Here is a 23,203-nt window from a genome sequence, read left to right as displayed (position 1 = left end):
TCCCAACTGCAAGGTGCCTGCTGGGGACACACCCACAGGCCTGGGGTGACCTTGTGCCTGTCTGGGGCCTTCGCCTTCCCAGCGCAGCTAGCTGCTGTCAGAACACGAGACCGCGTGAGTGGTTTTTGAAGACACAAAAGAGAAAGTAATTAAGAACTTTCTAGCTTCTATTTTAATAATTGAATTTACCGTTTGTTTTTCTCTACTGATGGGTGGTTGTCAAAGAAATAGAACTTTCGATCCTCAGATGCTCCAAAGCTGTTTCAGAACCACAGGCTGCATTTTTGTGCAGACGGTCGGTGATCCCTACCCGAGCCCGCCTTGCCCGGAGTGGACAGCCCCCGCTCCGAGTCCCCGCACCTCGTCCTCGGCTCTGACCATTGCTGTGGGCGGCAGTGGGCCGGTCAGGGAGCGTGGGCGTTGCTGCTGTGCGCTGCTCCCAGGGACCTAGAGGGCGGCCCATGATCGTGGAATTTGAAAGGGGAGGGACACAGCCCCAGGTATAAACCCGCACGGTTCGTGGCAACTCCTGACGAATACAGAGCCTTGGAGGCCCTCACCCCCACTGTCCGTCTGGCCCGCGGGGCTGCAGGTGCCCCCTCCGTGCCCAGCTGTTGGAGCACCAGGAGGGCTGGGTGCGAAGGGAGCCCGGGTGTCAGGTGCTCAGGAGTCGGGAGGTCATCCAGAGCCTGTCCCCGGGGTCCTCATCTGCCCCCTCCTCTCGGTGTGTCCTATGCCCTGGGGGCTCCCCCTTGCTGCCTTCCCGCTGAGCTGTGACCTGTGGCACCTGGAGCCGCGGGTCCCTGACCTGACTCGTGCCTGTTGCTGCTTTGCTCTGTGACCGCGTGTGTCCGCGCTCAGAGGGCTTCGTCTCCGGGCTCTCGAGCGCTCCGGGGGCGGCCTCCCGCGGACTTCAGATGACGGTGATTTCTGGAAGGTCTTCGGTGCTTCGGTCTCCCCATGGAGACACCCGCCGTCTCCTTGCCAGCCTTCTCAGGCTCCCCTCGGCCGCGTCCCCCGGCTTGACTCTTTAAAACTGGAGCCGGTTGGTCTTTCTCTAATCGGCTGGCAGGCCCAGCGTTCTGCGCGGCTCGTGGCTGTGTGAGGGCCGTCACCTGGGAGCGAAGCAGAGCAGTTCAGTCATGCTGTGTGCGTTTGCCCGGTGGGCCCCGCGGTGTGGACGGGGGCCGTGGGCCACCTCCCTGGGTTCGTGTGGCCGTGGGAGTGGCGGTCGCCCCTGGCCGGGCGCGGCGGTCTGTGCTGACCGTGCTGTCGTGCTGACCGCGTCTGCTGTGTCTCCGCAGGTGCTGCAGGGCGCCCAGCTGATCGCCGTGGCCTCTTCCGACCCCGCTGCTGCAGGCGTGGACGGCTCGCCCCTCCAGGGCAGTGACATCCAGGTCCAGTACGTGCAGCTGGCTCCGGTGACTGAGCACGCCGCTGCGGCCCAGGTGGGTGCGCCTGCTGGAAGCCCACGCCTGTCTGCGGACAGGTCCCGGGGCTCCTGCCGGCGGGAGCGCAGCTCGGGGCTTCTGCTGCCACTGTCCCGTGAGGACGGTGACGGGTCGTTGAAGGGCACATGCTGTGCGTGGAGGCCCTGGTTTCTTGGGATGCCTGACGATGCGGAGCTGAGGAGCCCCGTCCTCACCCGGGTGCCAGTGGGAAGCCAGTTCTGTCACATCCCGTGTCGTGTCTTCTCTGTAAACTCGGAGGCAGGAATTGAGTTGTGTCTGGGGGCTGCGGAGCGAGAGGGTCCGTTGACCTGAGACCCCACTGCCCCTCTGACAGCCGCAGGGCCCAGCCCGGGGGTCAGCACGTCCACAGACAGCGTAGCTCCAGCCGTTGGCCTGGACCCTTTCTCCAGGGGTGGGGTGTGGGTCCTTGCCCCAGCGCGCTCCTCTCTGCTGGGCATGCACGATGGCCTGGGGCAACTGTGGCACGTCCCTGGAGCCCCATTGGCCCTGGGTCGCAACCTCCTGCAGCGCACCGCCCGTGAGGCAGCCTGAGGGCCTTGCTGGGCACAGCTCGTGCGCAGGGCAGTGGGGGGGGGAGCCCCAGCTGCACCCCAACCCCACAGCGCATGTCGTCTGGTTGGCTGGGTGGTGGGGCCCGTCCCTGCTGCCTGTCGTCCGTGCTTTCCCCCGAGCGTGGGAGAACATGTGCTGGCGGTCCGGACTCCTCCTCAGGTGCCCGATGTGGCGGCTGCTGCTTCGGGTCGACGATGCATTTGTGGAGCGGCCCCTCGCCAAGTGCCCAGGCCCAGCGAGCCGTGTGACCTCCCCTCTGGGTCCTTGGGGTCCCCTGCTAGTGCAGGGAGCCAGGTGGAAGCTCCCATTAGGGGACAGGGTGGTTTTGGGGACGTGGGCTGATTGGAGAACAGCGGGGCCTGTGTGTCTGACAGTAACAACGGGGGTCCCGAGAGCGTGGGGGTCCGTGCTGGCACAGTGCGGGCAGTGGGTGGCGGGAGCGACAGGGGTGCTCTTTCCCCGTGTTCTCGGAGCTCCGGGGGTGCTCGAGTCGCCGGCCTTCCTGCTCAGGCCGGGCCGAGGGACGCGCTGACGCTGGGGCTCCCGCTCCGACCGCAGCTGGCCGGCTCCTGCTGCTTCCTCGCATGCCCCGCCGTCCTCCGTCCCCCTGCCTCCGCTACCAAGGAGCCCGTGGGTCGCGATGCCCCAGTTCCTGCTGCTCGGCACGGAAGCCCCAGATCTCCGTGCTCCCTCGGTCTCTGCTCGGGACCGGGCTGGGTGTCGTGTGTGCTCCTAGCCCTCGGGAGGAGAGGGCCTTCTCCTTCGCTTCGCTTGCCGCTGAGGGGGCTGCTGAGGACGGGAGCTCGGTGCAGCCTCCGGGGACCCGGGACCCAACAGCCAGCTGGCTGAGCCCAGTGCTCCCCTGCGGGCTTGACTTCTTCATCTCCTAATTCGTGGCGATGCCCCAGTGGGCAAGCGTGTTTCCTGGAGAAGGTGCCGCTTCTCTCTTCCCCTTAGACTTTAGCCCCTCCCACGTGAGTGGCTGCGGTAGCCTTGGACCTTCTCTGTGGCTTTTGTGTGGTGGTGACCACAGAGGCCCACTCGACCGTGGCCTGAGCCGAGAGGGTTTGAGTAAGACCCGGAGCCAGCGGTGTTGGGGGACGAGTTGGACCTCTCTCTGGTCTAAGCACGAGTCTGTCCTGGAAGCCAGAGCCCCCGCAGGCCTCCTTCTGCCCACACCAGGTGGCTTGCGTCTGGTGCCCCGCAGGGTTCTAGGTGGGCCCTGCACTCGGGCAGTTTCCTTCCCCGCCGCCCAGCAGGCATGGAAGGGTCCCCAGTGTGCTTCAGACCTGGGGTGCGGTGCGGCCGGCCGCCTTCCTGGACCGTGCGTTCGTGGTCCTGCTGCAGATTGCAGGATTGAGGAAGGCCGTGTCCGTTCAGCTCTTGGTCTCCTCGGCTTCCTGTCTGTGTTCTTCGTCTCGATTCCTGCCTGGCGCGTTCTTGGGACCGACTTAGTGAGTCTGTGTAGGAACAGGCCAGGGAGTGAGCTGTGCGCCCACGGGGGTGTTTTCCCTGTCACAGACCCCGTTCGGCTTGGACTTGGTCCGTCAGCAGGTGACACAGGAACGGGGTGGCCCTGAGCGTGGCCCACCATGCGTGGCCCTGGGCTGTGTTCTTCCCATCCATCCTGGGGGGCTCGCCCTCCTGTGGCCCCCCGGCGCCTCCCTTGGACAGGCCTGTGTCTGCAGAGGGAAGGGGTCCCTGCCTGTCAGCACGAAGGCTTTGCTCTTGGTGGATGTTCGTCGAGTCTGCCGGTCAGGACAGGGTCAGGGACGTGATCTTCTTCCTGGAGAAGGTGGCGTGCAGCTGAGGAGAATAACCCAGGAGCCGCCATAGGGCTGGAGGAAGGGTCTGGCTTTCCCTGGGCAGGACACCAGGGAGCTGGCCCATGTGATAGGCCCTGCCCCTGGGACCCCCTGCGCAGGCAGATGCCCGAGTTGAACTCCAGGGCTTCCCGGGGCTGCCGGCTGTCTTTGGTTCCCTCCAATGTTTGGAGCTTTCTGTGTCATCTGGCTGGAGTCCTTTCTCTCCATTTCCTGCCCGAGACACAGGTCTGGCTGCTGCATTTTGAGGATTAAAGAGAAGGGAGGGGGTCCTCATCAGGGCTGGGGTCCCCCCAAGTCTCTCAAGTAGGTGTCCCCTCATCTGTGATCCACCTCCTGTGGGCCCGAGTCTGAAGCTGCCTTTCCAGGTGATGAAGGGGAGTCACTCTGCATCCCGGGGGCGCCTCTGTACCCCTCCTGCAGCCCCCTGCTCCCTCCGCCTGCGGCTGCCACCTGCCTGGATCTGCTTTCCCTCGCCCGGATATGTGCGGGGGCCTCCCGTGTCGTCCCAGCTCCGTCCTCCCTCCTTACCCCTGCCTGGGCTGCTGTCCCGGGCTCGGCGGGCGTTGCGGGCGATGCCCGTGCGCAGGGTGTAACCCACAGGGCCTCTCCCTCTGCTCAGGAAGCCCTGCGTGCGGTGTCCTCTGCCGCCCGAGTCCCAGCAGCACGGCCTCTAGAGTAGTGGGAGCCGCAGCCCCAGCCCCAGCCGCACGCCTCGGGGCTCCTGCCTGCCCGTGTCCCCGGCTCTCGGCCTCTGCCGCCTTCACTGCCTCATGCCTGCCCTCTCTTACCACGGCTGCTTTGGGGCAGCCGGACGCCCCCCTCTGAGGGTCCCATCTTTGTGACCTTGTCTTTGATGGACAGCTTGGGGAGCTGAGGGAAAACCGCCTGCTGATCTCTGGGGGCTCGTTCTGGTCAGTGAGCTGATGTTGCCGCTTGTAGTCCTGGCCGTTTGCCCTTTCTCTCCAGCCTCTGAGGACGCATTGGAATCAACACCTGGAGCTCCTTGGCTAGAACTTCTTTCATTAGGGAAGACAGGATAACTGCCCCTAAAATGGTTTTTGGGGGGACAGTGGGACAGTTTTTGTCAGATTGGTGACCGAAGTTCTAGGGACAGGACGGTTGAAGCACCCGGAAGACGTTCCCCAGTGATGGGCGGGGTGGGACTGGGAAACAGGCCCCAGGGAGCCACAGAGCGCGTGCGGCAGGGTCGGTGGGTGGCGTGGGCAAACAGAAGGCTCTGAAAAGAGGGACGTTGGCTCCTTCCGGCTCTGCGGTGTGTGTTTCTTCCAAGCCCGAAAGCCCCTGGTGCTCTGTGACCGGCGAGGAGCCTGGCCTCGCGTGGTGGGTACTTGCACAGAAAGCCTCCTCTCTCCCCTCTTGCAGGCGGCCGAGACCCTGCAGCCCGGCCTGCAGCCCGAAATGCAGCTCGAGCACGGAGCCATCCAGATCCAGTAGGCGGGACAGGCGCCCCCCACCCCAGGACCTAAGACGGAGCCGCGGCCGTGCTCTGTGCCGGCTCCAGCCTCCCGCCCCGTCCTGCGGCCCCGGCCCCACGGCTTTGCACGGAGGGGACTGCACGTGTTCCGTTCGAGTGCGTCGGAAAGCCTCACCCGCGCGGACGGGGGGGGGTCCCGGTCAACACGGGGTGCCGGTAACAGCCACCGCCCCTGCCGGAAGACCCTTCCTTTTGCGTCCCACTGTTGGTGTCCAGAGAGAGAGTGGGGAGGCACAGCGTGGATTGCGTTAAGTACGTGCGGAAAATCAAGAACTACGATATTTTTCTCTGTTCAAACAGCTTTTTTTAATTTGCTATGGTGTTTATAACAAAAGAGAAAATTGAAAAAAAAAAAGTGGAGTAGCAGAAGCCTTTTGCTGTGTGCTCTGTTCCGTGTAATGAGAATAGGTATTTGCAAAAGACAACTAACGATTTTGATGGAAATATTGCTTACCTACTTTTCTAGGGGGAAATGCTCTCAACACTGTTAATTATGCATTTCTAATGAAATAAAATGTATTTATGACCACAGCGGCTTTGTGTCTTTTCGCGTGAAGAGCTGCTTCGCCCGGAGCCCGGCCTCCTTCCTGGTGGCTGTGGGAGTCCCGCCGTGGGCCCTCAGCTAGACGGGAGTTGTGGGGTCCAAAGGAAGGCTGGGGCTCTTTCTCCCGGTCCCACGGAACAGGCCCTGGGAGTGGCTCCCCGGGTGGCCGAGTGCCGTGCCACGGCGTGCCCCCTCGGACTCAGGCCGGTCACGGTGTTGCAGGAGCCCCGCAGGCAGACCCCGAGTCACACGGGCCTTTCCCAGCACTACAGTGGGCAAGTCACATCCAAAGAAGTACGGCGTCTCCTATAAAATTGTAAACCGAGAGGGGGTTCCGCACCGACGTCCTGGAGGTGGTTGGCGAGACGCGCCCAGCCGTGCCTGGTCTCCCTGTCCGCTCCGTCCGGCACTTGCCTTGTGGGGTCTGGGCCTCCCCACCACAAAACCGCATTCACGGACTCCGACCGTGACCGCTCAGTGCTTTTTCTGGAAAGGGTTCGAAGCTGCCGTCCCAAATCACTGCAGCTCTCCCAGGCTGTGCCGTAGGGGTCAGCGGGCTGCGTGGTTGACACGGGCGGGCACGCTGAGGGGGCGCGGCGGGCGGGGGCAGCAGCTCCCCAGAGTGGGACGGCACCTCTGCGTCCCCTGCCTCCCACTACCGGCAAGGGGTAGGGTCCGTTCTCCCGTAGACGGAAATGTCTGGAATCCCGGAGGGAGAGAAGAAAAGGAAGATCACGTTCGGGGGACGCCAGGAACAGAACAGATCCCAGGCAGAAGGAAAAATAAAATCGCCTGAGCCCCCACGCAGCGTTCAAGGCTAATTCTGAAAGCGGGTGGAGGGAAAGGACAAGCCCCCGTGCGGGGGAGGGACCGGGGCAGAGCACAGCCAACTTCTCCGCGACCTCCGAAGTCGGGAACGTCGGCCTGGGCCATCGAGGCTCCAAGACCAGCACCGGGCAGCTCCTGCTTGAGGAAAACTGGGTGTTGTTGGGGACATTTGGGACACTCACAGTCCGACCCAGCCTTTCCATTCTGGGTGTGAGCTCTACACGCGAGGACACAAAGCACGTGTCCACACATAAACTTGTACACAAGCGGGCACTGTGGCGTTATTTGTATTAGCCCCGAAGTGGAAACAACCAGGTCTGTGCACAGACAAGTGGTAAGCCAGATGGGATCTCGCCATCTACACGTGGAATATGACTCAGCCACGCAAAGGCATGAAGTTCCAACACGGGCATCATGCCGACCCAGAGGGGCTGTGTATCCTACAGTCCCGTTTCTAGGAAGTGCTCGGAACAGGCCCGTCCCCAGAGGAAGCGAGGAGAAGTGGGGAGCGACAGCTCGTGGGGCGGGCTTTTGTGTGAGGAGGCCAGAATGTTCTGGAATTAAATGGTGTCATTGGCCCAGCTCCGTAAACACACTGAAAGTCGCTGAAGTAGACACTTCTTACAAGGGTGAGTTTTCCAGCATGTGACTTGACGTTACTATAAATAAAGGATGACACTTCAACAATATTTCACGGACAAAACGGGGGAGTTACCTGCAGATGATTCCTCCTGCAAAGGAAGGTGCAAGGAATTTCCTTCAAGAACAGGAGTTCGGACCCAGGAAGAGGTTTTAAAGGAAGAAGGATGGGCGAACAAATGAAATAAAACAAGTATGTCTAAGGGCTGGGTTTAAAACTGTCCATGTTGAAATTTTCAAGTATAATATTTTCAAATATGATAATACACTAGGAAGATGCTGGAAAAAATGACTTTGTTCAGACCGGCAGGAAGGAGCTAAATTGTTTCAAAGCCCCTTTTGATTGCCCTGGAGAAGAGAGATTGAGATACTGTCCCATGTCCAGACCTGGGGTTTACTATCCTTGACAAGCGTTTAAGAAATGCAGTATGTGGAAACGGTTAAGGTGGCGGATGTGTGACCAAGGAGCGGGGTCTCGCTGGCGTGCAGAAGGCCACGTCCAGCAGCCACGGAGTGAAGTCTTCCGGAACATTTCCAAGGTCGGCCTCATGCCTGATTGTAACACATCAGAGGACCGAGATCCTGCAGTCCGCGCTCTTTTACCAAGTGGGACAAAGTTAAAAGCTAGTGAGCAAAAATGAGTACGTTTGCAAATGTTGCCCGATTAAGTGGTGTCCTTTGAAAATAACCCATGGGCCAAGTAAAATATCAGAATGGAAAGGTGGCTTTAATTACCAGTTAAATGTGACTGATTACCGTATCAAAACTCGTGGAATACATCGGACGTTGTGCTTGGAAAATACCTGTTTCCTTCGGATGTAGTCCCAGAAGTGGGACTTGTGGGTCTTTTGATGGTTTAATTTTTAATTTTTTGAGGCTCCTCCGTATTGTTTTCCTTGGTGGCTGCACCAGTTTGGAATCCCGCCAGCAGCGCACAACTTTTTTTCCACATCCTCAAACCAAGAGTCAGACGCTTAACCGGCTGAGCCACCCAGGGGGCCTTTGATTGTGGTTTCGATGTAATTTCTGCCGTATGATACCCGGGATAGGAAACAGCGTAAATCCCAAGAGTTCTCATCCCAAGAAGAAATTCTGCCCCTTTTCCCTTCTTCCCTTTCATTTTCTTACATTTACATAAGAAGGTGGGTGTTTGCTGAACCCGCTGTGGTAATTCTTCCACAATATATGTAAACCAAGCCCTCATGCTCTCTGCCTTATACAGGATGTATATTGGTTATTTTTCAGTAAAACTGGAAAAAGGAAGAGTGGGCATCTTTGTTCCTGATTTTAGAGAATAAGCTTTTACCCTTTCACTGTTGAGGTGATACTAGCTATGGGCTTCTCCCACACAGCCTTTAGTAAGCTGAAGTAGGTCCCTTCTGTACCCTATTTGTTGAGACTTTCTATCATGAGAGGACGTTGTGTTTTGCCAGATGCTTTTTTGGCGCCTATAGAGATGATCCTATGGTTTTTATTCTACATTTTATAAACATGGTAGATCGTGCTTATTGATCTGTGTGTGTTGGATCATCTTCACGTCCTTCGTGTCCTCACACTTGATCACGGTGTATGGTTTGCTGGTCTTTCGTCGAGAATTTTCACATCTACAGTCATCTGGGATATCAGCTTGCAGTATTCCTCTCTGGTGGTGTCTTCATCTGGCTTTGATATCAGGGTAATACTGGCCTTGTAAAATGAGTTTGGGAGTGTCCTCTCAAGTTTTTTGGAAGAGCTTGAGAAGGATTGGCATTAATTCTTCTTCAAGTGTTTGGAAGAATTCATCAGTGAAGCCATCTGGCTTGGGCTTCTCTGTGTTGGAGGTTCTGATAACTGTTTAATGTCCTTGTTACTCGTCTGTTTACATTTTAGTTCTTCATGATTTCATGGGGTAGGTTGTATTTTCTAGGAACTTGTTCCTTCTAGGTTGTCTAGTTGGTTGGCACATAAATGCTTGCAGTAACCGCATAGGATCCTTCTGCGTCTCTGTGGTGTCAGTAGTAATGTCTCCTCTTTCATTTCCCATTATATTTGAGTCTCTCCTCAGTCTGGCTAAAGATTTCTCAATTTTGCTTATCTTCCCAAAAAAACAGCACCCCCCACAGTATATATACATTTGTTGTTGCAGTGTATTGGTGAATTAACCCCTTTATCTTTATACACTGACCTTGTTTGTCTCCTTACAGTTTTTAACTTAAGATCTATTTTTTTTTTTTAATGTAAGTGTAGCAGCCCCTGTTGGGTTTTGTTTTCCATTGGCCTGGAATATCTTTCCTGCCCATTCACTTGGAGTCTCTATGTGTCCTTAAAACTGAAAGGGGGTCTTTTTCTAGACAGCTTGTGGTTGAGTCTTGGTTTTGATCCATTCAACTCCTCTGTGCCTTTTGATTGGATAATTTAATCCATTTATATTTAAAGTAATTAGGAGAATTACTAATGCTTTTCTTAATTGTTTCCTTCCTGTTTTGTAGTTCTCTTGTCCCTCCGTTCTTCCCTCTATCCAGTGATGGTTGTCTGAGGTGATGCTCTTTGATGCCATTTCCTTTGTAAGGTTTTGCTTCGCTGTTACCATGAAGCTAACTTAACATCTTTTTAAAGTTGGTAACAACTTCAGCCACTTGAAAAACTACTCTTTACCCTTGCCCCATTTTATGCTTTTGATGTGACAATTTATATCTTTTTACATTGTGTATTTATTGACGAATTATTATTATTATTATTATTTTAAAGTTTTTTCTTTTTCAAGTAAACTACACCCAGCATGAGGCTTGAACTCATCCACCCTGAGAGCAGGAGTCCCGTGCTCTTCAAACTGAGCCAGCTGGGTGGCACCCCCCGACAGTTATTTTTAATGTTTCTCTCCTTTACCTTTTGTGCTAGAGTCAGTGATGAGCACGTCAGCACATGTGGCGGGGTGTTCTGAGTTCGTGCCCTCACCTGCCTCGGTATGTCCTGTACTTCTGTCTGTCTTGTGTTACTCATTAGTGTCTGCCCGTCTCCTCCTGCAGAAGTCCTTTCAACACCTGTCCTAAGGTAGGCTCGTGGTAGTGACCTCCCTCTGCTTGAGTTCGTCCTGGAATGACTTTCTGTCCTTTGTTTCTGGAGGACACCTCTGCTGGCCGTTCCGGTTGGCAGCTTTTCCTTTCAGCGCTCTGCACGTATCCCCCCCTCTAGCCTCTGGCCCACATCGCTTCTGCGGAGAACTTCACCGAGAGCCTATGTGGATTCCCTGTACATGAGTTGTTGGCTCATGGCTGCTTGCAAAGCTTATCTTCCCTGTGGTTTTAGAGTTTTATTATAATGTGTCCTGGAGAAGGTAATTGGGGTTGGGGTCTGGGGGGCCGTTGTGGAGCTTTGTGAACTGGTATTCCTTGAACTCAGGTCCTGGCGCCCGTCTGCCTCTCTTCTCTTGGGAGTCCAGCCATGAGCTCCTGGCTTCTCTGGAAGTTCTCCTGGAGCTCCTGCTGGGGTCTCTTCCTCTTTCCTTGTTCTCTGTGGTGGGTGAGGCTGGGGACGGGTCTCCTGGCGCCGTCACTGCCCTTCTGCCGGACCCGTCCATCCGTGAAGCTCTCTGCCGAGAGAGTCTTACTGTATTCTTCAAGGTCAGGGTTTATGATTTTAGAAAAATGTTCTCTCTCTTTGCGAACTTCTTCATTCTGTTGTTTGTGTATTGTTTCCTGAATTTCATTTAATTGTGTTTGTTCTCTTATTGTCCACTGAATTTCTTTGAGAAGGTCATTCTGCCTTCTCTCCAGACTCTTTATGGCCCTTCCTTTTTTAGGGTCAGTTGTTCTGTCGGTTTTCTTTCGAGATGTCATGTCTCCATGATTTGCCGTGACCCTTATGTCCTTGTGTTGGTGTCTGGACTCTAGTCTGCACGGACGGGCGCTGGCAGGGATGCCTTTCACAGTCTGCCCATCCAGAAACCTGGGTGAGCCGTCTGGCTGTGTGCTGGAGTCCTTGGGCAGGTGGCCTGGTGCCCGGGTCTGCAGGGTTGACTCTGGACCCTGCGTTCCCTGCGGGCCAGCGCTGGAGTCTCTGGGCCACTCAAGGCGCGTACCGGAGCCCCCCGCTCCTGCCCATGGGGATCGTGTCCGTCTCGGTGCAAAACTGTCTTTCCTTGGCTCTCTGCCACCAGGGCGCTGGGATCCCCACCTGCACTCCTCAGCCGTTGGAGGGCATCCTTCTGTGGCATAGGCGTTCAGACTGACTTTCCAGGAGGGGACGAGTGCCAGAGGCCACTGTGCCTCCGTCTTGCTGACGCGGCTCTCACTCGCTCGCATCTTCACGAAGCCTCCTGAGCTTGCAGCGCTCTCGCGAGGAGAGCTCCAGGCACAGACGACTTCACTGCTCAGTGCTCAGGCGCATTCGGGGAAGAGCAGCGCGTTGTAGACCCTCCCCGGAGAAGCCGCGGCAGCGAGGAAGCCTCCTGTCCTGTCTTGTTTCATGAGGCAGCATGACCTTGACGCCCAGACCCGACAAGGGTGTTTCAGAGAAAGCAGGAGGGAGAGAGGGAGAGAAAGAGCGTTACCGAGCGGGCTCCCTTGGAAATCCCGAACAATCCGAAACAAAGCACGAGCTGGGCTTCGTGTGATGGCTGGTGAGAGGACGAGCAGGTCGGGTCGGGCTCAGGAGTGCCGGCGTGTGTGTCCGAAAAGCCAGTACAATTCACAGCCATGAAGAGATCAACTGTGTGGTCTTGGCAAACAGAAAAATCATTTGTACAGTTCAGCACCCTTTCGTGAGTGAGGGAGCTCTTTTAGCAAACTAGGGGCAGAAAGGAACATGCTTAGTCAGCCGAGAGCTCGGACAAGCACCCTGCCTCGCGGGGCGGCATCGGCCGCTCTGTCCCCAAGGTGAGGTGGGGACAGGCCTGTGGCCGTCTCGGCGTGTCTGCTGTCCTCACGCCAGAGCCTGGCCAGAAAAGGAGATGTAAAGATGTACACCTTGAAAATCCAGAAAGGAAACTGTCGTTATTTGCAGAGAAACGGTTACACAGGAAGAAAATCAAGAGAAATCCACAAGAAGCTCTCAGGAGCAGTGAGTAGAGTTTGCAAGGTTGCTGGTCACATGCTCACCGTGCAAGACCTGATTCTAGTTACCAGGAAAAATCAGTAAGGATTAGCACAGCCTTTCAGACACTGGAGTTACGCAGCGATTAACAGACGGTTCCTGGGACAGAGAGCTACGGCGCGCTGTCGACAAGCACCCAAGGAATGGAGCGTCCGGCACATGCGCGGGTCGGAAGCTTCGGAGGGTCCGTCCTTTGCTGGATGGGGGATCCCGTGCGCCGCGGCTGAAATCCGTGCAGGGAGTTTTGGTGGAAATCGACAAGCTTGTTCCGGAGCGTATTCGGAAATGCAGAGGGCCAAGAAGAGCAGAGACCGTGTTGAAGACCTTGAACAACTTTGGAGGACACTGTGGACGCAGGGCCTCGAGGGATGGGACGCCCGCAGGCGGACCCGCTTGTGTGGGGTGTCTCGTCGAGCCGTGGACGGTGCGGCGCAGCGAGGAAGGCGCCGTGGTCTGTGTGGTCCTGGGTCAGTTAGATACGCCCAGGGGGGCAGCTGTGAACCCCGTCCACGACATGTCCCAAACTCAGTGGGGCAGCACGTGCCGGAGACACCACGAAAGTCCCAGGAGGAGTTCTCGCTGTGAGCTCGGCGTTCCAGAGGCTTCTCGGCTGGATACGGAAGGACGAGTGGAAGGAGACGCCCGGCAGTGGAGACTCTGGCTCACGAAGGGGCAGGAGGGCAGAGCGGGGTAGGCGTTCGCCATCCTTTTGGCTGCGGACAGGTCCCCTGGATCAGTGAGGTGGTGAGGCTCCCTAGTTCCCGTAAGGTAAACACCCAGCATCATGTTTAAATGGACCAGACGGGTGGGGGAGGGAAGCTGTTCTGATCATTTCTAGAAACGAGGGATGTAAATGTCATCCTTGCTGCCGAATTATGTAACGAGTAACAAGTACTGGTCCTGGGAGCCCACGGACAGGCACGTACCCAGCGAAGACCTACCGATGGCCCATGAACATCTGGACAAGCGCTTCTCTCACGGGGCAGATCCACGCCGCCACGAGATGCTGCGGCCGGGAAGTCTTACAGCTCGCTCGGTGCGCAGGGTGGGGGCTGCCGTGTGTGCGGGTGGAGTCCGTGCGCGGCCTCACGCCCAAGCCAGCGCAGCCCCCCAGCGGCCCGTGTGGTGCCCTCCCCGGCAGGACGGTGACTTCACAGACTAGGCTGCCTTGTGCCACGGGAACAAAGGAGTGGCCGCCTCCGCAGTGAGGCCAGCAGTCCACGCGTGTGGTGTGGGAAGGAGGAGGACACCGTGCGACCCCACTGATGCTGTTCCGAGACCGGGCAGGACGGCCACCGGTGTTAGCGGCCCCCAGGGGGGCAGAGGCCCTAGTGACGCTGGAGCCTGGCATCACGGGTGCGGCGCTGCATGCTTTTCTCTGTCACCCTCCAATTTAAAAGGTTGTGCTTTTTTTATTTTTAAGATTTCATTCATTTGTTAATGAGCGAGAGAGAGAGACCCCAGGTGGAGGGGAACGGGGGAGGAAGCCGCAGGCTCCTCGCCGAGCAGGGAGGCCAATGCGGGACTCGGTCCCAGGACGCCAGGATCATGACCTAAGTCGAAGGCAGACACTTCACCGACCAAGCCACCCAGGCGTCCCTAAAGGGTTGTCTTTACACAAAAGGCGGAATTTTGCGACCAGTAGACCCACACCGAAAGGAGTTTCAAAGACTGTCCTCTGGGCAAAGGAGAGAGATCCCGGCCAGAGGACCGTGAGTGCGAGGGCCGCGCGCATAGATGGGTGGTCCCGAAACTGGGCTGGGACAGCCGCGTGGTGAGCGTGTCGTGGAGGAGGGGTCACGGCGCGTGGGAGACTCTGCCGTGTGTGGGCTGGGGTCTCGCAAGCTGTGCTTCCTTATCCACGGCAGGCCTGGAAACTGGGTAGAGCGTCCAAATGAGCAGTGGGGTGGGGGGTCGCGACCCGAAGAGCCCCGGTCAGTGCAGAAGAGGGGAGGGGAGGGGGGCGGACAGCGGGGGCGGGCCGACGTGAGCGCGGCAAGTGTGCGGGGCTCCCGGGGGAGAGGCCTCCCTGCCCGCGGTCCAGGCACACGTGCTGTTGGGGCCGCGGGGCCCCTGGGACGGCCGTGATCCAGCACCTGCAGCTGAGCCGCTACCCTGTGTTCAGGAGGGAGGGCCCCGCGGACCCCTCGCTGGGGCGGGGACCCCGAGGGCTGTTTCGATCATGAGTGCAGCCTCGTGTGACCTCAGAATAAGAGAAAATAGCAGCGTCTCAGCAGAGGCAGAAGCAGCCCTTGATAAACGTCATCCCTCTGGAATGTTGGGAAAGGAGAAGACATTCCGGAAACAAGGAACCTCGTGACTTGGTCAGGGGCTTCCACAGACACCAGACAGCTCAGGGCCTGCTGCACACGTCCCCAGGACGGCCTGGGCTCCCGTCACCACCTGGGGACAGGTGGTGGGAAGGGAGAGACACATCGCAATGACGCAACTGTGCTCTAGAACGTTCCAAATAATTTCCGAAGGTAAGATCTAAAATAATTGCCAAGGATAAGTTGTTGGAGCCGTTAAGAGACCTCAGCAGTGTTTGGGGTATCAAAGTCGACGCACGGAACACTGCATTTCTGTAGACCGGCAGCAAGCACTTACCGAAACGCTGGCCAGCCGTGATCTGTCTAGGCTCACGGTGTCTTCCGGGGTCTGAAATACCGGCTTCTGAATCCAATTCAAGACGCACGCGGTGTTCTCAGGGGAGGCCTGTCCCGTGTTGGCGGGGTAGTGTGCCATTGGTCCCCGGCCTGTCCTCCTGTGCCGCTGGCCCCCCCACTTAAATCCTGACCCCGGGGCGCGGGGGGACCTGTGCACCCCACGTCGGGACCGCCTCCCCCAGCCCGGACTGCGAGCCGGCCTTACCTTGGCTCCCCTGGGCACCCTGTCCTGCTGCCTGCATCCGCTTCCTATCACTCACCTTGGCAAAACCCCGAACTTGGAAAACTTGAGTTTTTGCCTGCACCCACAGCTGCGCCTGGTGAGCTGGGCGACAGGCCCCCGCTTGGGTGGTGGCACGTTCCCTGGGAGACCCCGCCCTCCCCGGTGGACGCTTCATTCTGCCTGGTGCTTTCATCCTTCCTTCCGCCGGTGGGCACTGGCCTGCTGCGTCTCCCTGTCTTCACCCCCCTCAGGGTGCTCCCTCACGTCATCTGCAAAGCCGTCAGGAGGGAGGTTCTGCCTGGCCGCCCCCTGACTCTGCCTCCCGCTGTTGCCGTGAAGGAACCACCATGCACCCTCGTAAGCCTGGCCCACCCGGCCCGCTCCCATTCCCCGTGCACCGACAGGCCCTGGGAAGGTGGACGGGGGTGAGCTCTGGGTGCTCATGGGCTGCGGCAGTGTACACAGGAATGCATGGGATCTGTGGGCCTCGGGTGGGCGAGGGGGGCGGCTGCCAGCAAGCTGGGGAGGGCAGCCTGGCCTGGGGCTGCGGCCGATTTCCTGCTCTGGTCCCTGGGATGGAGCCAGGCCTTCCTGCGTCTCACCCCCACAGTGGTCAGACGGACGGTGGGTTTTATCTGAGGTGATTGGAGTCCAGCCGCAAAGCCACTGTGGACGCTCACAGCTTGGCCACCAGTGCCGACTGAGGCCAGTGTTACCCGAGGAGGAGGAGGACCTTCAGAGAAGGCCAAGCTTGCCTGTGCAGTGGGGACAGCCCCGTCCTGGTGTTGTGCCATGGCACCCTGGAAGGGGGAGGGCGACAAGCCCTGCGTAAGGAGTGGCCTCCCCCTTGTCAGTGGCCCTGGAGAACCGGAGCTCAGGGCGCATTGTCCTTCGGTCAGAGTGCGTGGTGCTGTCTGCTCCCTGGTGATGGCCCCCAGGGCACGGCTTCCTGCTTAACGTGGCGCGAGAGGCACAGGCTGGAGGCGGCAGCAGGAGAGGACAGAGGCCAGGTGCATATTTCCTGTCCCCACACCCCATCCCAGCACTGGTCCTGTTGGGGGCCCTGGGTTCTGCTCCCCGTTCCCTGCCCTCACTGGCCCTGGGTTTGGGGACCATCCGCCCCTCCTGGTTGAGGAGACGTGCATTTGACCTTGAATTCAGGTCCCGACCCCGAGGCTCCCTTGTGCTCGTCTCCCACGATCCTTGCGTGGACCTTCGGTGACCCCGCTCTGTCTCTTCTGCCCGGGGCAAATGGCTTTTCCTGAGCTCCAGACCCAGTGGCTGAAGCACGGGGCAGAGGTCCCAGCCAGGTACAGATCGGAGCAGAGCCAGAAACCCACGGGTGTTCGGGGACCGCGTGGGCGTGGGCTTTGCCCCGAGTTGTCGTCTGCGCTGTTGACGAAGCCGCGGAGCAGAGGGCTCTGCCTGCGTGGTCTCCCGGAAGCCCGTCTGCGGCCCCGGGAGCCAGGTCCGAGTTAGTCTCCCCGTGCGCCCGGAACTGTGGGCCGCTCAGGCAGACCTCAGCATCTCGGCCTCCCGCCGACTCTGCGCGCCCTCCCAGTGGGAGCCCGCCGGTGGGTCCCTGCTCTCCCAGCCCCCCGGAGTGGTCTGCGCGCGGTCTGGTCTCAGTGTGCCCGGAGGGCGTGGAGCTCGGTGGGAGCGCTGCCGGCTTGGTCCTCCCTGAGGACGTTTTCCCTCTCCCACCCCCTCCACGATGATGCCGGGAACTTCTGAGGCTGGTGCCCACCCTGGGCGGGGCGGGCTCGGCTCAGACACCCCTACCCCCCACGTTCTCACTTTCAGAAGGGCCTGTCCCCACGTCCCCAAGGCACATCCATTTGAAGTCCCTGGTGAGTGACCCTGGTCTGGATTCCGTTTTCCAGACTGTGCTGGGCAGAGGGTCGAAACGCCCAGCACAAGGAGTTGGAGGGAACTTTCTTCCACTGTGTCCTTGGTGGCCACCCCATGGGCTTGCTTCCGCCAGGACTGTGCTCCCATGGCCGTGCTCCCCTGGTGGCCGTGCTCCTGCGGCTGTAAGCGTCCATGAGGTCGGCCTCGTGAGGTTTCCTAAGTGCACGGCTGTGGCCGCCGTCCGTGCACGCCCCCCCCCTGCCACTACTGGTGCTGGTGCTGTGGCGAAGCCCACGGGTCCAGCCGACGGTCAGCGTTTGGGTCAGGAAGGCCGTGTGTGGCTGGCTGTCTCTTCTAGTGGCTGGAAGGGGCGTGTGTGGCTGGCTGTCTCTTCTAGTGGCATCACGCTGCTGCTTGCTGTCCTGGGTGTGGACGCAGGGCCCAGGGAGGTTCTGGCTGCCCCAGGGCCCAGGTCCCCAGGGACAGACGGTGACCTCGCCGGCACCGAGCTGCCAGGCAGAGCGGGAGCGATGAGCACTCACCACCGTGGCCGGTCTAGGATCCCGGACCTGGTGATCGCTCCTCTTGAAGAGGCCCCACAAACTGGGTTTGCCCGTCACCTCGTCCGCAGCTCCCAGATTTCTTGGCCCAAGTGGAAAGGGTTCCAGTCGCAGGCCCAGAAGGTGGGCGGTGGGTCTGATTTTCAGCTCGTTTCCTGTGCCCTGTCCCTTGAACCCTCGCAGTTACCACATGTCCCTAATAAGCCACCCCAAGGTCTGCGCACAGCCTGGGCTGAGCTGAAACCCCCAGAGCTGGGGGTGTTTCCTCGTGGGGACAGACACTGGCCTCTCTCCTGGGCAGGAGCCTGCTTCCCTCTGGGCCCTGCCTGTCACGGGAAGGGGACCCAGGAGACCCTCTCCAGACCCCTGCCCACAGGCCTAATCTGGTTTAAACGTCCTTCCAGGTCACTCTGTTCGACCGTGTCCCGCCTAGCCCTCCTCAGGGCAGTCGGCTGTCAGGACGAGGGGAGCTGTGGGCCCCGGGCCCTCACCCCGGCTGCCGGCTCTGTTCCCTGCAGGGACCTCTGGGTGTGACCACGCAGGGGCCCCTGGCCGGCGGCTAGGCTGAGTGGGTGTGGGGCAGGCCTCCCCATGGATCCCAGGCCCAGGCATACTCAGTGAGGACCTCATGCTGGCTGGCGGGCCTGGGGCGGCTCCAAGAACCCCCGGAGCCAGACCTGGCTTATCACGGCGAAGCAGCTCCCTCCTCCGCCGCGTCTCTGACCGCCAGCTTCTCGAGAATGATCTCAGGGCCGAGGGTGTTGCCGACTCGGGCCCGTGGCTGCAGATGACAGGGACAGCCTACGTGTGCTCTTTGTGGCCGCCGGCCCCGACCTCGCAGACGGATCCGTGTGTCCTCGGCAGGATTTGCTTCTTCGTGCTTCTCTGTAGCCAGGACCGGGCCTCCAGAGGCCCCAGGGGCGGCCCGAGCGCTCCTGTGCCGGCCGCAGCCCTTCCTCCTCCCGCTCAGTGGTGAGACCAGGGGCCTCGGGTCACCAGTAAGCTGGAAGTACCAGGGCGTGGCAGCTCAAGTGGGTACAGAGGTGGGTCATAGAGGACCCCGTGGTTCTCAGCCCGTGGAAATTCTGACCCTGCGGGATGTTGGGCAACATCTGAAGATGTTGTTGGTTGTTAGAACCGGGGAAGGGGGTGCTCTTGGCTTCTGGTGGGTGGAGGCAGGACCCAGGACACGGCGTGAGGAGGGAGGGGAAGGGAGTGGGAGAAGCCGGGGGAGGGAGAAGTTACCTCTAGTGAGGCCGGGGGTCTCAGAGCGGCCGCCTTCCCATCTGCACGGCATCCGTTCCTCGTCTTGGCCAGGACTGGGCGGGGGCAGTGGGAGAAGGGATGCCCTGGCCCAAGGGGTCTCCCACCCCGATGTCTGCAGCGGTGGCCACTGGAAGAGTGGGCCTGCATGCACTTCCCATGGAGGCTCAGGGTGCCAGGGGCATGCCTGTCCCTCGGGGCCTTGCTTGAGCCCATGCCCTGGGCTCCTCCTTACCAACCACCCCTCCGGGCCGAGGCCCCGGGCAGCAGAGTACATGGTGGACGGTGGGGGTTCATCTTGGATCAGGAGAAGCTGAGGGGCAGTCCGGCAAGAGCTGCAGAGGTGGACAGGTCTGCCCCTCACGCAGGGGTTGCCGCTGGTCAGGGAGACAGAGGAAGCCATGTGGGCCTGACACGGATGACACAGCAGGGCCGCACCAAGGCGAGGGGGTGCCTGCAGCGCCAGATAGAGCTGCGGCGTCGGACTGGCCCTGCCCCGCCCTGCCCAGCACCTGGGTGTGTGGGCTCCGCTCCTGCAGATTCCAACCTTGTGCTATCCGAGTGCAAAGCAACACTCTGATAGTCTGTGGGAGCCCCGTCCCCGCTGGGCCAGAGAGCAGACAGGGTCTGTCCGTCTGTGCTCTGCTTCGGGCTGTCTGTCCCACTCCGCCCACTTTAGTCCACACAAGTTCCTCGTCTCCTCTTGGCCTCGGCGCTCGTCTGCCCTGTGAGACGTCTGTGTCTCCCGCGGATGAGACTCCCGTGGGGCAGGACAGCGGGAACTGGGGCCCGGCCTCTGGGCTGGCCGCTGGGGGAGGGGGCTGGACTTTGGTTCGTCCCATTCCTGCTCCTGGGAGTAGTGACTGTTCAGGGTGGTGTTTGCCAGGTCCCCTCTGCTGCAAATTATTCTTTTTTTCTCTATCATAAGAAGGATTTTGTGGAAAAACACTTTTAAACTATATGAACACTTCACGCTTCCTCAGACTTCCCTGTATTTATCCGTTTGTCTGAGTTTGGACTCGGGAACTAGTTTTTTTTTTTTTTTTTTTAAACACTGTGACCTGTCATGCTCAGTGAGCCCCATGAACTGGCTCCCGAGTGTTTTGACAGCCCCTGGGCTCCTGGTTGGCTTCCTGACCACCAGTGTGTCGGAACCTTCTAGAAGCACCTGATGCTTCCTGGCTGGATGGAAATCTTCCGTCTCTGCAGGGGTCCTGCTCACTGTTCGTGGAAGATGGTGTTTAGAAACCAAGATCTGGAGGCTAGGGGTGCTCGGGACCCTTGCCCTGGGGTGTCCCTGCTCCCAGGGTGTGTGTGTGCGCGCGTGTGTGTGTGTGCGTGTGTGTGTGCGCACATGTGCGTGCGTGTGTGTGTGCACGCATGTGTCCGCACAGACAGACCCGCTTGCTCACACGCCTGTATGTACGTTATTTGCTGCTGAGTTTCCCTGGCGTGAGTTCCCCCTCCCCTCGTCGAGTGGGCCACGTTTTCAGTTCTTCGATGCACAGAACCCCTCTCTTGATCCTGGCTAGGATTCCGTGGCCCTTTGGGAGTCTGGGCTGATGGCAGAACTGGTCGGGGAGGCTCTCTGACCAGGTCTCTGGAAGGGTGCCAGGAGTCACTGTGGTAACAAGCAAAAGGCTGAAAAGCCTTTTCTGTGTCCATGAACCCTGGCTTGGGCGTCTGCTGCACACTTCTAGATCCCTGGCTGGAGGTCAGGGGCCGAGGGGAATGGGCGAGGTTCTCCAGTGCGTGGAGATGAGAGGAGGGAGTGTTTTTAACAAACCAGCTGGGATCCGGCTCCGGGGCCGTGGAGCAGAGGAAACAGCGCTCCAGACTGCGTCCGGGGCTGGCTGGGACGTCTGGCTTTCTGGAGTTGTGAGGAGTCCCCAGCTCTCCACTGCACAAGACAGCACCGTCCATTCCCTTGCTCCTGGGCCAGCAGGGCTTTCTGCAGCCCGTTTCCTTTGTCAGGGCACTGCCCCCCACTTCCACCCCCAGCCAGGCCAAGCCTGCCCCTGCCTCCCAGAGGTGTGGCCACAGTTTGGGTATCTGACTGCTGGTGCCCTGACCTGGAACTGGAGAACATGGTGGGGGCACGTTGGGCAGTGAAGCAGGGGGCTTGGGGTTCAGGAAGGGGCTTCTCCCTGTGGTGCTGAGGCCGTCAGCCGTCATTCATTCCAGGCTCCCTGCACGGGTGGTTCAACCCTCACGTGTGCAGACGTCTCTTCCCATCGCAGTCCTTCCTCAACCCGAACTCCGTGGTTCCTCGTGCCTCCTGGGCTAATAGCTTCTGCCGCATCGACTGGCATTTCCTTTTGTGGCCTGAAAATACACTCTCAAGGGCCCAGAGGTCCCCGTGTCCTCTGGCAGGTGTGGTGGACTGAAATCCAGTGAAACGCACAGTGTGTGAGTTCAGTCACCGGCAAAGCTGTCTTCTCCACACCAGTGCGGGCTTGAACTCACGGCCCTGAGATCCAGATCTGAGCTCGGCTCAAGAGTCCGACGCCCAACCGACTGAGCCCCCTGGGCGCCCCGAGCTGTGGGTTTTTTTTAAAGGGGCCTCGTCATGTTTGATCACAATTACAAGTTAATGACAACTGCGTCACCCCTGGGCACTTCAGTGCTCTTTCTCTTGCGGCTTCGGTCTTCAGATGCGTGAGTGTAGGGGGCGGTCGGCGCCGTCCGTCGTCCCAGCTGATGAGGAGGTTGTGCGACGGTCCCCGCCTCGGGCAGGGCGGTGTGCTCATCTCTGCTGACCTCGGACGTCGTCCCGCAGCTCACCAGCCTGGTCTGACCTGGTCACTTCCAGGTCCCTCGGGCTGCATCCCTTGACCTTCTCGTTGCTCTTTTCTGCACCTCTTCCCTGGGCCGCTCTTGAGGACGGTGCTGTGGCGGGCAGCCTCTCCGATGACCTCACTGACCCATGCATCTCGGTTTTGTCACCTTCCCACCTTGCATCAGGTCCAGTTCCAGTGGCCAGTGGAATATGGCGGTGCTGGCGGCGCTGACTGCTGAGGTCGAGCACGCTTCGTGCTGGTCCCTTGGGTCGTGCGCCGTGGAGGACGCCCGTCGCCGCCGGGACGCGCGGGCAGCCCCGTGGAGAGGCCGCTCGGAGAGGCGCTGAGCTCCGTGGCCGAGAGCCCCCCGATCCTGCCGGACCTCCAGACGAGACTGCAGAGCCCACGGCCGCACTCGCGGTCGCAAGCGAGGCTGCCCCCCATCAAGCCCTTTCTGGAGAAAAGGGGTCCGGGTCCCCCTTACAGTTGAGCAGCGCTGTCGCCTGCCACAATATGGAAAATAAACCTGCACTATTGGGCTGAGTGACGGAGCGAGATTTGTGGGGGGAGCTCGGAGGGCAGCTTCTCCCAGTGGCTCGTGAGGGGAGGTCGGGGGGGGAGAAGCTCCCGCAGAGGGTGTTAGAGACCAGGGAGACACGCTTCCGTGTCCGAAAACATCTTTCTCATTCACGGGGCAGCGGGAGGGACGTGGGCGCTTTGGGGAATCGGGATACACGGCGGGGCCGGTCTCCAGGTGCTGTCGGTGCTGGTGCTGTGCCTGCCCCTCGCACCCCGAAGCCGGCTGGGCCTGCTCGCAAGTCCCGCGGCAGCCGCGATGGCGTGGGGCTCCTCCTCGTGGCAGATTCCAGAGGCCCTGCAGCTCATCTCCGCTCCGACTGTCAGAGAAGCCAGCCGCCAGGCTGTGGGGACCCTCAGGCAGGCACGTGGGGAGGAACTGAGGTCCCCAGCCAAAGCCAACCAGCCTGCCAGCCGGCGAGGGCCCCAGCCCGGCCTTCAGATGAGACCACCGGGCATAGCCCCAGAGGAAACCGCCAACAGAAAGCGCGAGCGACCGTGAGTGCTGTTTCCTGTTCTAAGCCGGGAGCCGCTGGGTGACTCGTCGCGCAGCCGGGGATCACCGAAGCCAGCCCCTCCGTGCAGACCGTAGATGCGGGATGCACATAGCTGGGTGCCGGGGACACTCAGGAGCACCCCGTCCTCCCGAAGACACGTCTTAAGATCCCGGAGTGACTGCTCGCTGCGCAGCCTCCGCTACCTGCCCCGAGGTATCCGCTTCCCCCGGTTCTGGAGTGGCCCTCCCCCACCCGCAGCGCCGTGAGGAGGGCGGTCCGATGCCCCCGGCCACCTTCACCTGATGGCAGCCTGTCCAGCGAGTTCAGCCCGCAGGAGGCGGGTATTCGCTCCTCTCCCCCC

The 23,203-nt window shown here is 59.7% G+C and overlaps 1 protein-coding gene across 9 annotated transcripts in view; it reads left to right on the top strand.

Annotated features, from left to right (window-relative positions):
* The window catches only part of LOC122911148 (BTG3 associated nuclear protein), a 115,239-nt gene extending 92,955 nt beyond the window's left edge, over nucleotides 1-22,284 (top strand). For 8 of the 9 annotated variants that reach the window (XM_044255577.1, XM_044255580.1, XM_044255582.1 and 5 more), the window contains 2 exons: nucleotides 1,305-1,448; nucleotides 5,234-5,876. In XM_044255577.1, coding sequence (XP_044111512.1) covers nucleotides 1,305-1,448; nucleotides 5,234-5,305 — 216 coding nt within the window. In that variant the 3' untranslated portion in view covers nucleotides 5,306-5,876. Of the gene's footprint in view, nucleotides 1-1,304; nucleotides 1,449-5,233; nucleotides 5,877-21,953 lie in introns of those variants that run through there. The other variant, XM_044255576.1, reaches the window with a different exon arrangement.
* Nucleotides 22,285-23,203: the final 919 nt, after the last annotated feature.

This window comes from Neovison vison, chromosome 7, assembly GCF_020171115.1.
Source record: "Neovison vison isolate M4711 chromosome 7, ASM_NN_V1, whole genome shotgun sequence".
Taxonomy (NCBI): Eukaryota; Metazoa; Chordata; class Mammalia; order Carnivora; family Mustelidae; genus Neogale; species Neogale vison.
Note: the sequence above shows the minus strand (reverse complement) of the source record. Positions and strands in the feature narration are given on the sequence as shown.